General features: G+C 42.5%; 1 protein-coding gene across 9 annotated transcripts in view; it reads right to left on the bottom strand.

Annotated features, from left to right (window-relative positions):
• The window catches only part of KATNAL2 (katanin catalytic subunit A1 like 2), a 115341-nt gene that overhangs the window by 69303 nt on the left and 29885 nt on the right, over positions 1 to 16153 (bottom strand). For all 9 annotated transcript variants that reach the window (XR_012032592.1, XM_072829489.1, XM_072829491.1 and 6 more), the window contains exons 2-3: positions 4293 to 4363; positions 199 to 365 (exon numbers count right to left, since the gene is read on the bottom strand). Coding sequence is in view for 8 of the 9 variants with exons in the window: in XM_072829491.1 (XP_072685592.1) it covers positions 199 to 365; positions 4293 to 4363 (238 nt within the window). In the remaining variant the exon portion in view is untranslated. The remainder of the gene's footprint in view (positions 1 to 198; positions 366 to 4292; positions 4364 to 16153) is intronic.

Genomic DNA, 16153 nt, shown 5'->3' with positions numbered 1-16153 from the left:
CTACCTGGCTGTAGGGACACCACTGCCCAGACGATCACATTTACATTGTCTGTACAGGATCTAATAGAGGCTATACAGTCTTTCTGGGCTAATCTTTCAGTACAGGATGGTGGTAGCATCTATCTGGGCATACAATGAGGAAGAAACACTAATCTTAAAGATGAGATAAAACCTTATGTCTAGAAAATAGCCATGTACCTGTGTCCGATGCTTTTTTGACAATTTTGGGGTATTTCTGAAATTTCACAAAATAGTAGCTCTCATATTCCATCAAAATAGTTTCAAGGTCAATGTTGTCACAAACTTCAAATCGTCGTAACCCCAGTTTAGTTTCTTGCTCCAAAGCATTGGCTGCATTGATATATCTGGCCATTTCACAGAAGAAAACAAACAAACAAAAAAATTAACTCTGGGTAAAATGGATAAAGGCAAACTGGCATGACAAGTCCAAAGATATTCAATGCAAATAGTAAGTTCATATTAAGTAATACATTAGATGAAAATTAGAATATATGAAAAAAAGAAAGAAAAATTAGAATATATGAGGTTTGTAGAGTAAGGAGGCTCACATTCAGTAAATATCTCCATGTAGTGTTTTTTTTCAAGGCAGTTGAAAGAAGCTACAGACTTACTCTAATGATGTCATCATTGTTCAAAACATTTTTGAGGGGGATCCCTGGGTGGCGCAACGGTTTAGCGCCTGCCTTTGGCCCAGGGCGCGATCCTGGAGACCCGGGATCGAATCCCACATCGGGCTGCCGATGCATGGAGCCTGCTTCTCCCTCTGCCTATGTCTCTGCCTCTCTTTCTCTCTCTTTCTCTGTGTGACTATCATAAATAAAATTAAAAAAAACATTTTTGGACACACTCAAAAGTCAAATAAGTAAAATCGACTAATTGAAGATGTTTTGTGCTTTACCTTTACTTATTTTCAGCCAAAAGTGGGTATTTGCCCAACTCAATTACCACCAAAAGAGTAGGTCATGAGTTCTGAAGGAAATTCCAAAAACATGTTGGTCAATATCATTGAGGAAATTTAGTATCAGAAGACATCATGTGCTTGGATGTATTACTTCTGGTAATTTTTTCTGCAGTCACACATTATGCTACCAGCTGACTGTGGATGTAAGTACTGTCTTCACCAGGGGTTCTCCGCTGTCATTTGTAACTTGTTCAGTTGTCAGGCTGTCCGACTTAAGAGGTCTTAGCAACAAAAATAAATGCTTTGTCTCACAATCCTCCGAAAGTGGAAAGATTTTCCAGGTCTTACTTGTAGCTCCTGACTTCTTATTAAAACCAATGACTGGGCAGCCCAGCTGTCTCAGCGGTTTAGTGCCGCCTTCAGCCCAGGGTGTGATCCTGGAGACTTGGGATCAAGTCCCATGTCAGGCTTCCTGCAAGGCCCCTGCTTCTCCCTCTGCCCATGTCTCTGCCTCTGTGTGTGTGTGTGTGAGTGTGTGTGCGTCTCATGAATAAATAAATAAAATCTTTTAAAAAAATGACTCTCTCCTGAAAAATGTGCAAATGTGCACAAATTAGCATACGATTTCATCTGAGGACCTCAGATTAAGAATTCCTGCTACAGGATAGAGTTCCTTCTGTTTGATTCCAATCTGGGAAGGTAGGAGAAAACTATTTTTATTATGCTCCCTTCCCTTCTCCAGATTCAGGTCAGTTAGAAGCTTGAACTTTCTTAAACGAGGTTGCCAGGATTATTTCCAGTGACCTTGCTACATTTAAAGAGGTGACAGTCAGCCTCTTTACTTACTGATGGCTCACCAAGCTTCCTTTTTTTTTTTTCACCAAGCTTCTATACTATTTCTTAATCCTCATTTTAGAGATGGAAAAACTAAATCTATGCTTTTATTAATAATTTTTGTTTAGGGGCAGCCCCGGTGGCGCAGCGGTTTAGCACCGCCTGCAGCCCGGGGTGTGATCCTGGAGACCCGGGATCGAGTCCCACATCGGGCTCCCTGCATGGAGCCTGCTTCTCTCTCTGCCTGTGTCTCTGCCTCTCTTTGGCTCTCTCTGAATAAATAAATAAATCTTAAAAAAAAAAGATTAAAAAAAATAATTTTTGTTTAGTATAAAGTAACACATGCTTTGAGAAAAAAAACGAAAATATATAAATGCAAAAGAAAATTCCACTGTCTTTCCCTATCTTTCCATACACTTTTAATGACTAAATACATATATACTTACATATATGCACTTGTAAGCACATATATCTATACCTACACACACACACACGTACATATATAAACAAAGATGGGAACACACACTATAGATTGCTTGTAGTCTTTACTCACATCATATTATATTGAACCTTTTTCCAGGACCATGGTTTTGACTTAAACAAAAATTATAATAGATGTTGACAGGCCCCATATTTCCTAAACTAATTGATTGGGGGAATAAAACTGCTTCTGTGTGTTCCTACTACAGTGTTTGAGCTTGAATGCAATCTGAATTTAACAAGGTTGGCAGGAGGAGCCACTAGAGGTTCTCAAGGAACAGAGTGACAGGACAGGACATCAGGAAGAGGAGTGAGCAGTAATGAGCAAGACACAGTAGGAGAGATGGAGAGGCTGTTAATGGCACTCAGGCCCAAAGAGCTGAATGTATAGTCTTAGAGGAACCAGCATCAGTGATCCTCCAGTGTGTGATCACCAGTTCTTCCACACGCATTTGAACTGTGGTCTTTCCATTCACCTAATTGTTCCACTTAGGCCATGCCCCTTCTTTCTTTCTTTCTCTGTGCACCTGCCTAGAATGTCCTCATCCATCATGTCTGTCATCTGTATTCTATACATCTTTCAAGACCAGCTCACGTCACCTTCTCTACAAAGCTTTTTCTGATGGTTTGTTCCAATCCACTATAATCTATCCTCTTTGTGAGGACAGATTCTTAGTGTTTTGTTAAATGCGGGTCTACCTTTCTGACAGTTTACTTTTCATCTTGACTATCCACTCATAAGTACCTTAGCCAACGGGTCTTACTCAGGAAAATGATCAATTCTAGTAGAATTTTCATTAATTCGAGATGCAAGGGGCCATCTCGTGGTATAAAAGGGAAATGCATGCTTTGTAAATAGGCAGTAAGTACTTGAAGAGAACAGATAAACTATGCTGACTTTTCCCTGTTTGTCTTTTTGCTTTCACAGTTCTCCTTTCCAATACAGTTTCTTGGCACGGTTGCCATTTGGGGCTGGATAGCTCTCTTGTGGTTTGCTGTCCGGTGAGTTAAAGGATGTTTAGCAGCATCCCTGCCCTCTCCCCGCTAGGTGCCACTGTGACAGTGAAAATCCCCCCCTGACATTGCCAAATGTCCCCCAAGAGGCAAAATCACCCCAGTTGAGAACCGCTGCTCTAACTTGAAAGTTCAAGCCCTAAGCCTGGAACCTGAATATTTTCTTCCTGGCTGAAACTTGGAAAGAAAGGAAACTCAAAATAGTGGATGAGCTCTGTTCCTCATAAAACCCAGAACACTTGCAGCCTTCATTGTAAGGGCTTGCACGTTTCTGCATCAGGTAGGTAGCCAAACTCAGATGCTTCCAAATTTCCTCCCCTGCTCCCCTGCCAGTTATTGAATGGCACTGCCAGGAAAAGAGAGCCAAGCACAGGTCATCAGGTAAATTTGATAACTTTATTTTGAGGGGAGGAGAATTGAGGGATAAGAATGTTATCTCTGTATCCATAGACAGCCATAGGACCCGGGAACCTCATTTGATAGGCCTGAATCCTGAATGGGGAAGGGAAGGTATCCCAGGAACCCAGTAGCTTTGATGAAGTTTTCAAATGTGTAATGGGAATAATATCTATGTAAATGAGGCAATAAAAGGATGTCTCTGGGTTGCTGAAGGTGGGGCAGGGATAGGCAGAGCACAAGGCATTCTTAGGGCGAAGCTATTGGATATGATACTACAATGCTGAATACATGACATTATGCATCTATCAAAGCTCATGGAACTCTACAGCACAAGAGTAAACCATGATATAAAGTATGGATGTCAGCTAACAGTAATGTACCAAGATTGGCTCACCAATTGTGACAAATGCACCACCCCAATGTAAGACAATAATAGGGGAGACTGGCTGCAGTGAGGGGATTCCCAGTATATGGGAACTCTCTACTTTCTTTTCAGTTTTTCCATGAATAGAAAACTGCTCTAAAAAAATAAATTCTTTTTTTTTAATAAATTCTATTAACTATTTTATAAGTGTGTATCTGGAAAAGTGGAGGTCAGAGAAAGAAAGGAATCATCTCTGTAAATATTTATAATGCAACATACCCTTCTTGTGTTAAGTAATGCAAAATCAAAATAAGAAGATTTTTTCGTCGTGCTTCTGTCCTCATCTGGCACTGTGAACAAAAAGGAAAATTTTAGATGGGATGACGATGAGATACAACACTCTTTTTGTAGCGATAAACCCTTGAAGGTAAATGAAACCCGTCAAAACCAAGAAGCGTGACTTAAAGGCTGGAAGGCAGTTTGAAGTCTCCAAGGATATATAAAGTTATTTTCCACTGTCGCCTTCTTAGAGCTGCCTTCTCAATTGTAAACTGAAGGTACGGTGATTGAAATTAGAATTGCGCTTTACTAGTCAACTTCTTACTGCCAAACTAATTGGCATTTTATTGCTCATAACTGCAAAGAAGCAAATATATACACTCTTATTTGGGCCAGGTTAAGGAAAGTGATGGTAAATGGAAACTCGTGAGCTAGAAATCAGCTCTGACACCACAGGTACTTAACCTGCTGTAACATCCTCACTTCACTCGGAGCCCCACTCACTCCCAGCACAAACGTGGCAATGAGTTCCAATAAGCCATTCGGCAGGGGACTATATAGACAAACATTTAGGATATCCACTAAGAGTAGCAGAGGCAGGAAAGGGAAATTCTTTTTGTTGTTGTTGTTTAAAGATTTTATTTATTTATTCATGAAAGACACAGAGAGAGAGAGGCAGAGACACAGGCAGAGGGAGAAGCCTCCCGGGCTGCCCGGAAAGGGAAATTCCTGTGTAATAATGTCCTTCTTCAAACTGGATGCATCTGTACATTTATTCAGTGTTCACGTGCTATAGTTATCAGATATCTCAAATTCCCCTGAAATGTACTCCTAAAATACCTACTTTCACTAATACCTCCCTTATTTGAGAGTGGCTTAGCTAACATCTTTATCTAAAGAGAATACAGGTAAGAACTGGATAAAAGCAAAAAAGGTCCCTGAGTGGCCCAAATGTATCATAAAATCTATGCACGAATACTTCGTGCTCACGACACATACGAAAACTTTTCATTCATCCAAAGCTTTTTAAAAATTGATGTAATGAGGGCAGCCCTGGTGGCTCAGCAGTTTAGCGCCTGCCTTCGGCCCAGGGCGTGATCCTGGAGGCCGAGGATAGAGTCCCATGTCAGGCTCCCTGCATGGAGCCTGCTTCTCCCTCTGCCTGTGTCTCTGCCTCTCTCTCTCTCTCTCTCTCTCTCTCTCTCATGAATGGATAAATAAAATCTTTAAAAAAATTGATGTAATGAAATGAAAAGAGGCATTCAGTTATTTAAAAATCAAACACTACTATAAGTTATGGTTCTTCTTACATTGCTTTTTTATTGTGCTGAAACACACGTAACATAAAATGTACCATTTCCCCCATTTGTACATAGAGTTTGGGGGCATTAAGCACATTTCTACTGTTGTGCAACCATCACCACCACCCGTCTTCAGAGCTTTTTTATTTCTCCCAATTGAAACTTTGTATTCATTAAACTATAATGTCTTCAGCCTTTTACTTTCTATCTCTATGACTTTGCCTCCACTAGGTACCCCATGGAAGGAGACTCATAGTAGCATTTGTCCTTTGGTGTCTAGTTTATTTCACTGAGCATGTCATCAGGGTTCATCGTGTTGCAATATGTGTCCAAATTTGCTTCCTTTTTAAGGTTGAATAATAGCACTATACATTTTTAAAGAAAAAACAATAGTCCTCTGCCCCACTTGGCTACCCCATCCCCCTACTCACTCCCTAGGGGCAATAACCTTCACTACATTTGTTGTTTATTCTGATAGTCACCTCCATATTTCTAAACATACCAGTGCTCCATGATATGTGAACATTAGGTATTAACTAGTCACGTCCTGTTAAGGTAGAGGAGAACTAAGCTGTCATCCATCGTCCCACCTTCCCCTCCCCTTACACTTATATCAATATTCAGCGATTATATTATTGTAACCATGTAAACAATGTTCACTGCTGAGTCAGAAAGTTCTTTTCCATTTCCATAAATTTTCCTTGGAATGAATAATTGCCTCATATATTTTTTTTTAGCTTGGTTACTTTTGTGCATACTTATTGCTAATTTTCAAACAGCAGCACACCTCTCGAGGCCCCTCATAGGGATTCCTGGGTGGCTCAGCGGTTAAGCATAAGCCTTCGGCTCAGGTTGTGATCCTGGAGACCAGGATCGAGTCCCCCATCGGGCTCCCTGAATGGAGCCTGCTTCTCCCTCTGCCTATGTCTCTGCCTCTCTCTCTCTCTCTTTCATGAATAAATAAAATCTTAAAAAATATATAAAATAAAGGCCCCTCATATCATATTCCTCACCATTAAATAGATAGGTACTGAGTCACTGACACCCCCTGCCCCCCCCCATTCCCATTCCCCCGAGGCTTCCTTCCCTTTAACGCAATAGAGTTGTCTCAGAATATGTGACAGGGAAGAAGGCTTAGGATTGCTCTGTGGAACTCCTGTTGCCTTACCATGTGTGTATAGGCATTGGATCCCAATCTACAATGTCTCACAGCTGGTCACAGTAACAGTAGCTTTGAAGCCACTACCCAAAATGACATTCAACACTGGCAATGTTCGCTCATCTTTCCGAAGATGTTGACACAAGAACTTTTAATAAAGACTGAAACCTTTCGAATTTACCATAGTTAGTAACTTTGACTTTAGTAGTCAAAACCTACCCTCCTCCCCCTTCTAGAATTTGATTTGCCTTGCCTGTAGTGCCATCTAGTGTATTAGGAGGGGAAGCACCTTATGAAATCCAGATTAGTTCCAAATTATTATTTGTTGGCACGTGATGATAATCATCAAAAAATTCAGTCCAGATCAAGTTCCCAAAATAAAAATATAACCACTTGTTAAATATGCAGTAATAAAATTGATAGGTTATGTTTCTAACTATACAAATTCTCAAGATCACACTTGGGGTTTTGGCTCAAAATTTTAAGAGTCTAGAAGGTACTGGGAGATCATTGAGTCTCAGGAACCTGAGATCCAGATAAACTAAGGGATTTGCTCAAAAGCCTGAAGAGTTGAGATCAGAAGCACCCCCCCAGTCATATCCCTGCATTCACCCCCTCCTCATCAATCTCCACTCCCACCCCTGCACATTAGCCACAGACCAGAGAGAAGCTACTATTTTAACTTGCCAAAAACTGCGTGCCAAATTTGCTAGAATCAAACAATGGTGGTTACCAGATAGTCTTTCTTAGCTGACGTTACACAGTAACACGTGAATGCTGTCTCTTACAACCCCTTAAATCTAAAATCCCACCATTTTAGTGGCCATTTCAAAGCAATTACTGTCTGGCCTTCTTTCAAAAAGTTAGTCTGTCTGCTGCACCAGGAGTGGTGTGCTTCATTAGAGGTCATGCTTTTTAAATTTCTCAATGGTTACAGTCTGGCTGTGAATGAAGCTGATCCATTTCATTTGTACATAGAGATCTTCCAGAACAAAAAGATTTGAATTAAAAAGCCACAAAAGCCACGTCTGTTCTCAGAAGGACTTCACTGGACACTGACTAGTGCTGTTTCCAACTGGACAGTGTTTTGCAAACTGTGGGGTGCTGTGCCCATAGCAGGGTCAGTGATCAGCGAGTGCTCAACAGCTGTTAGTTGCTTTGTTCATGCATTTCAGAGTCTCTCCATCCTTCACTCTGGAAGCAGGCGCTTCTTCTTACTCTAAACATGCTCAGGTGTACATGTTCTGAGTAGGATGCTGAGAAGAATTAGGTAGGGAGCGTTTTACTTTGGTCCTGAGGACTGTATACCCTGCACTGGGTTTGGCTGATAGTTCTGAATTTCCTGAAGATGGGGGTCTGGGAAGAGCCAGAAAACTTACTAGGGGCACAGAAAAAGATCTTGGGAGAGATGGTTTTAAAAGGGGATGGGAGAGGGGCACCTGGCTGGTTCAGTGGGTGGAGCGTGCGACTCTTGATCTCAGTGTTGTGAGTTCAAGCCTCACACCGGGTATAGAGTTCAGAGAAAAGAAAAAGAAGGAAAGGGGATGGGAGGGCAGGGGAGGATGGAAGACTGGCAACAGGTAACAGTTAGGGGGTACAGAGTTTCTTTTGGGGGGTAGTGAAAACGTTCTGAGGTTCTGAAAAAGTGGTGAGGGTTGTGTATCTCTGTAAAAAGACTTGGGGTGAGTTGCATGGTATGTGAATTATATCTCGAATCAGGCTGTTTTAAAATGCCAAAAACAAATGGGGAGAGGTAGAGAAAAGAAGGCTAAAATGAATGTAAATAATTTGAATCACTTTTGTACCCTGATACATGAAACAAATGATCTGACTGAAAGTAGAAGTCATTTCATGCAACATTTTGGAGTGACTCAAAATGGAAAGGGTGGGAAGGAAGAGCTGTGGATCACCCACAGCACTGTGAGAGCCGGCCCACCACCCTGATGCAGAGCCTGGTCCCACAGTGGGCCAGCTGGTCTGCCAGAGGCGCGCCTTTAAGTGCTCTGATGACTTAGCCAGAGCAAGCGAGCTCAGTCGGCTGCGTGAGCAAGGCGACCTTTGCCAGACAGAGGAGGAGATGCAAAACCCCTAGAGGGCTTTCATTTCCCTTTACTGTATACCTTTTCTTTCTGGTTTTGTCATCATTGGCCATGCACATAAAAGTTGAAGAGACCACCTTGAGTATTATTAATAATTCTTCAGTTCAATGGACAAAAATAAGCTGTTTTCAGTAAGAATCCCAAATTTCTTTAAATGCAGAAATTTTGAAAGTGTTATCCAGATAACAGCAAGGCCTGGCAAGGTGTGAAAGAATAGGCACTCAGATATAACTGGTGGAAATGTAAACTAGTACAACCCTTTTATAGGGCAAACTGGCAAAATCTATCAACATGAAAAATGCATGTACTTGTGTGACCCAGCAATTCCACTCTCAGCAATTTACACTATAGAAGATCAATTATACTATGTTATAGAAATAGTCCATGTATGCACAATGATTAATGTTCAAGGATGTTTAATACAGCATTATTTGTATTTAAAAAAAAGTAGAAATAGGCTATAAATGTCCATTAGTGGTTAAATAAGTCATGGCACAAGCTCACTGTGGAAAGCAATGCACCAGTAAGAAGAATGAGGTGGATCTCTATATACACTGATGAGGAAAGATTCTGAAGACATCGCATTTTCTCTCCATTCATTCACTGCTTCCCCCCCCCTCCCCCCGCCAAATATTGTGCTACTCAGGGAAAGAAAGTTTAAAATACAAGCTTGAATTAAATTTGACAAAGAATAACTTCAAATAGCACAGTTTTAAAAGACTCTTCATTCTATCCACTATTTTTAATTTTTCATGTAATAGTTCAGAAAGGGATTATGAATATATCAACATATGTATGCACAACTCTTTTAGAATTTACAAAAGTGGAATCATTTTGTTTACACTGTTGGGCATCTTGCTTTTGCTTTTTTTTCCCCTCCACTTAAAAATATGTCTTGAAAATCTTTCTATTTCAGCATATATAGATCTAACTAATTCTAAGACATATTATGAAGTGGAAAGCCACAGAAATACACGTCCACAATCTTTCACTCAGAAAAAGTAAGGAGTAAAAACCCATATATGTAATTACCTCTGGGTAGAGGAAAGGGACAGGGCCATAGCAATATAAGTGTCAATCCGTATACTTTTGAATTGTTTAAATTTAATGTTGGCAAGTAAAAAGCAAACAAAACCTCAACTTGAGTTCAGCTGTTCACAGATCGGAAAATCTCTAGGTCAAGGAATTACATCCACCACCTTGGCAAAGAGCCACTCTGACATCAGGTTTTCTGCTCCATCCTCGGGAGGTATGGGGTGCAGGGCAGTGTTCTCCTTCACTGGGAGGGAAGGATCCATACAAAGTCACCCAAAGCCAACCGGGTGAACTCACTGTAGAGCAGCATGAAGAGAAGGCCAAGCTCTCATTCTTGGTGGGGGGAGGCACCTCTGGATCCTTAGGCTGATCTGGGAAAAGTTGACCATATTCTTCAAAGAATATAAATAACCTATCAGAGAGGCTTTTCCAGGGGTCTGATTACATTCCTAGAAAATGGTAGCTCTCCCAACTCCAGTGAACAGTATTTCTGGGGGGTTTTGGCTGGAATCACAAAGTTTGGCAAATAGTCCTGGTGTCTATGACAGGCAATGGGGATTGAAGGCCACCCATTGGTTTAGTGATTTAGAATTCTGTACCAAGCACATGGCAAAACAGCTTGTACTTGGGAGCTCTGGGCCTTAAAATAATACTTCAGCTCTTTCTTTGAAACGACTTTGATGCGAATTCAGAATTTAGTAAGAATAGAAATAAGAAGTAAGAATATACTATTCAAATACTTCATGCTAAATATTTAAGATGTGCTATTTACTTGAAACACAGAATGTGGTCTCATGAATTTGTTAATTAAGGGTGTAAAGTTTACTGGATCTTCAACGTCTTTACACTCATGCCATTCAAATTAGCATAGAGAGTTGTCTTCTCAATGAAAAAACTAAGAATGGGCCACCAACATACGGTCAATTTAAACTGTAAAGGATGGTGTGCCCCTGAAATGGACACAATTAGATGCTCAATTAATTTCTGTCTACCAAAGAAAGGAGGTCCAGAAGTGAACATCTAACTGCAGTATCTCATTTGTCTCTGCTTCAATGATCTGGCTGTTTTCTTCTTCATTTCCTTTGTGGGCAATTGTGCAACAAAAATGCCTCCATTATCAAATTCAAAATTGAATCCTATGATACTGTAGCCTGAGGAAAAGGAAGCATTGAATATCATCCCTAGTTTTACACCCAGAAGATATTTAGGAAATGTTACTGTATATACACCACATGCAACATTAGCGCTTTTAATTTCTTTTTTACGGGTGCAATGGAGATTAATTTGCATGAGCTCGTTTCAATTTCTGTAATAAGATCCAAATTTTGCATTAAGCTTTCCATCTCAAAAACAAACAGTTAAAAAGGACACATTTCTTCTCTCAAATGTTTTTATTATAGTTCTATTTTACAGTCCCTGCATCTAATATTCACTTAAAAGCTTGAATATATACCCATCAGTTCTAATTTGTTTTTTTGTTTGTTTCCTGATTACCTCCTGGTTCTACCAGGAAACTTCCTAAGTTTCAAATGCTGTACAACTTGACAAAGCACTAGAACTACCAAAAAAAGTGGCTACAGATCCAGGAAAGGCACTTATTGTATTTAATATAAAGTCAGAACTGGTCAGGGGCACCTGAGTGGCTCAGCGGTTGAGCATCTGCTTTGGGCTCAGGTCATGATCCCGGGGTCCTGGGATCAAGTCCCACATCAAGCTCCCCACAGGGAGCCTGCTTCTCCCTCTGCCTATGTCTCTGCCTCTCTCTGTGTGTCTCTCCTGAATAAATAAATAAAATCTTAACAAAAAAAAGTCAGAGCTGGTCAGCTATGCTCAGGAATACTGTTCCATGAGAGGAGGCATTTGTTGTTAATCCTGAACCGGTTATGGAACTTGGGATTTCAGAGAAGTATAAAGTCTACTGACACAGGAGATTTTCCATACCATGCCATTGTTATTCAACACTGATCTAGATTATGGAATTATGATATTTGTGTTTTTTTTCAAAAGATCATGCTTATGCCGCCTACTTTCTGTTTATAGCAGAGCTGCATCATAGGGAGATGAGGCTGCTGTCATACATGTTATCAGTCCCCTGATGTGCGCAAGGTGAAGTTTGTGGTATCGCCTATGAGGTAAATCAAAGGACTTAACTGAAATCCAGCAAGCCTTTAGAACCAGCTCCTCATTCACCAGAGAAAGAGTAGCAGGTGAGACCTCAAGGAAGCAATCAGACAAATCTAGAAGGGGAGGTATTCTGGAGAACAATTCTGATGGTTTCTTAAACAACTTGGTGTCGTTAAAAATAAAAAAAAAAAAATAGAGAAGGTGGGGGTAGGTGAAGCTGTGCTGAGTCAGAGAGACATGAGGATACAACAGCCAGATACAATGCATGATCCTGGTTAGAGAGAACCAGTTGGCTAAAGAACAGTACTTAATATGACTTCATTTTGATAAAACATATGCATGTGTGCGTATATCTGTATATACACACATAGAAAAGGTTCTGGAAGAGTGTCTGCCCATATACTTTGGTTAACACCTTAGTGTTTCTGGGTTGTGGGAATGTGGTGTTTTTTATTTTACTTATTCCCTTTGTTACCTATCATTTCTTTAAACTTGATTTATGATTAAGGAAGTAATCATGTGATATTAGGACTGCCCATTGATACTACTGAGAATATCAAAAACAATAATAACTGTCAGGAATTCTTAAATCTAATAAATTCTGAGACTTGGGATATTCTTCAAACCTAGAATAATGGGGAAAATATAGGCTACTATATAAATTAAATAATGTTTAGACAACTGGAAAGAATTGAGGGAAAAGTTGAATAATACCTCACAATGTATACTTATAGAAATTTCAACAGATTTAAAAATTTAAATATAAAAAAATGAAGGGGGATCCCTGGGTGGCGCAGCGGTTTAGCGCCTGTCTTTGGCCCAGGGCGCGATCCTGGAGACCCGGGATCGAATCCCACATCGGGCTCCCGGTGCATGGAGCCTGCTCCTCCCTCTGCCTGTGTCTCTGCCTCTCTCTCTCTCTCTCTCTCTCTCTCTGTGATGACTATCATAAATAAATAAAAAAAAAATGAAGGAAGAGCAATGATGGAACTCTCCTGATTTGGGCAAGAGGTCTGTCCAGATGCATTCCTGGAGATCTAACTAGCACCTAATCAGGTCTGACCTAATCAAAGGAGCTGTAATCGATGCTGCCATTTTAAGTTAAGACTATTAAGTGATTGTTTTTAGTGGTAATAATAGTAATAATAAAATGTAGTCCTTCTAAGAGAAGGGCAAGTGCTTCCAAGGATAATTGGGCTGGGGAGGGGGGCTGGTGCCCAGGCTGACATGACTCAGGCCCTATTGTGGATGTTCAGGTGGTCAGAGCAAATGGTATTCATTCATTCAAGAATGTATTTGAATGTCATACACTGCTTTGGGGACAAGCCAGATGTAGGAACTGTTACCATCCTCACGGGGCTAAAGTGTTCAACTTTAGACTAATCTTTCCTGTCTCTAGGCCTCAATTCTTCCACCTTAGACCTAAGCTACTTAGATTCAGATTACAGCTTCTCTCTGTTATGTGACCTCATGCAAGTTAATTTAATCTCTGTAAGTCTTAGTTTGCTCAGCCATAAAACGGGGACTACAACTCATTTTGTTGGGTTAAGTCGAGGTTACAATTAAGATAGTCAACAGCAAGCACAAGGCACTAGGTTGGTCACTGATGATTGTCAGGACCCAGGCAGGGTGGGGAGGCCCAGGAACCACCCACAGGAGTTCTGTTCATTGAGGCAGTGCTGCTCACAGCCCCCCAGCAGAGGGTGGGTGGAATGCTTCTGGGGCTAGGATCTGGTCAGACTGCCTCCTTCCCCCAGGGCTGCACGCTGCAGTGGCTCCACACCCCGAGGACCAGAAGCCGTGTTGCCGGGAGCACCCAGGCCGCAGACCCAGCTCCCCTGAGCGCACCGGTCCGGTGCCAGGCCCACCCGAGGCAGGAGGCACAATGCAAGCTGGGCTCGGGCGGTGGTGGTGAGATCGGGACACCCACTCATGCTGGATCTGTGGAGGTGCCCAGCCACCAGCCTCCACCTACGGAAGCTGCAGCAAGATTTGAGGAGACTGAGACCATCCACCTGGCCCAGGGCAGCAGGACTTGCCTGCACAGACACTAGCACATCCTCAGCCCAGCCAGGGCTGTGATCCAGGAGAAGAAGTTGACTCCCGTGGATTAGATCCCGTGGATCAGACCCTGAGCCCTACTTGGAGGATTCCCCAAAGTGCCCTGGAACCACTATTCATGAGGCCAGAATGGAGGGAAACTTCCCTCAACCCTGCAAAGCCTCCAGCGGCCCATTGGACTGCCCTGAGCACAGACAGAAGAAAAATGCAGAAAAGCCTCCAAGCTCCACAGGCCCCACACAGTGTCCCAAAGTTGTGTGAGAGGAAACAAGGAAGAGCCACAGTGTTGCTCCAGTGTAGTCCTCAAAGCAGGAACCTTCTGGTTCCAAGAGGTCCCCTCCGTCATCTGCGGGTCCCCAGGTACTGTCTGGGGATTTGCACAGACGCCCCAAGCAGGCCCACGTTGCATGCCAGAGGCCTAAAGAAAACCACTCTGATGCCCCTCAGGAAAAGGAGGGTGGAGGGGTTGCCCCAGGCAAGAACAACACCTTGGTGGCTCCAAGGGGAAGGGGCATCAATCTTTCCAAAAGGACAAACTCCTAATGGGTACGAAAGATGGGAGAAGTCCAATGCTTTGGTCACCCAGAAGTCACACCAGGGAGGAAAGCCCAAAACCTCCATCCTGAGATAACACAAAGAAGAAATGCCCTCTGCAGGGATGTCAAGAAAGAAAGAAAGAAGATCACTGCATCCTTAAGTTTTCACCTCCATGAGAGGTTGCTTCAGATTGCCTTAAAAAATAAAAGCGCACGGCTCCAGAAAACCAAATCAGACAAAAACAAGCAAAGTCTAGACGGCTTAGACGTTAGGAAAGTAGGCAGGAGGTCTGTTGCCCAAGGTGAAAGACAAAAGTTCTAACAACCCAAGGACTCAGGAAGGGAAAATTAAAACTTCTAATGTGGATAGAAAGTCAGTGGGCTCCCTCCATGAAGTGGAGGCAGATCTGCATGATGATGTGGAGCCACCCAACTTGCCTTTGGAGGCAAACTTAACTATGTCTGGTCCCGGAAGGGGGGGTGGGGAGGAAGAAGCAAAAGATCGTGAAAACTTCAGCTACTGCACTCGGAGAAAAAGGACTTAAAAAAAAGATTCTAAAAGCACTCGTGAAAACTTGGACTCGGGCCAGAGGTTACCTAAGGTGAACAAAATCGAGTCCAGAAGCTGCAGTAGTCTGGAGCCCCATCAGCCAAGCTGAAAGAGGTCCCCACTGGTGTTGCCAGAGCTGCCACTACCTGGAGTACAGGCCAGTCACCCACCACTTCTGCTTTGGGTTGACCACCCTCCTTCCAACCAAAGCAAGAAGCACTGTCTTCACCCCAGGGAGCAGAAGCAGCTGGGTTTCCTGGACACTGAATGAATTCTAAGATGCAAATGTCTTCTGGTTCCCAGTGTGCCTATCTCCACAAAATGACAATCTTGTACCAACAGTGGACCTGGGTACTTAAAAACACCTCTATCGTTGAAGTAGAAGGAGTCACACATTCTGTCCTTGAACCCATTTTGGAGACTTTATGCCCATCAGCTATATTGCATAAATACAATCATGTACTAGTTGGAGAAACATAGATTATAGAAAATTCATTGTCACCAAAACTCTAAGAGGGTCTAGAAGAGCATGAGGCGCAATGGGAGACATACGTGCGGCCTCAGGATGCCCGAGAACGGCAGCTATGTACTGACAACGAATATCGGGGCTGCACCTGCCAATAAGCCCAAAGGCTGATGGGCAAAGCTGGTCCTTCTCAACCGTGTGGCCCAGCCCCCTTCTGATGTTTGAGGGGGCCAGAATTCTGAAAGGAGCAGCAGCTCATCAAGCCAGCACCATACCCCTGTTCAGCAACAGCTTGAACTCTTCACCAAGGAGCCGGCCTGTGACTGCCGGAGCTCCGGCAGTGCCCACTGGGCGTGGTGGTCAGCAGCGGGAAACCCGCCAAGAAAAATTGCCCCAGTGATGGCCAAGACGATGAAAAGATTTCAAGAAGAGATCTTCCCAACGATAAACTGAGGACTTGCCCTGGACATGGAATGTGCTGGGAGGAAAAGGTGGGGCGGTGGAGGTTCGGGGATGGGACTTCCTAAGGA

The sequence above is a fragment of the Canis lupus genome, chromosome 6, assembly GCF_048164855.1.
Source record: "Canis lupus baileyi chromosome 6, mCanLup2.hap1, whole genome shotgun sequence".
Lineage (NCBI taxonomy): Eukaryota > Metazoa > Chordata > Mammalia > Carnivora > Canidae > Canis > Canis lupus.
Note: the sequence above shows the minus strand (reverse complement) of the source record. Positions and strands in the feature narration are given on the sequence as shown.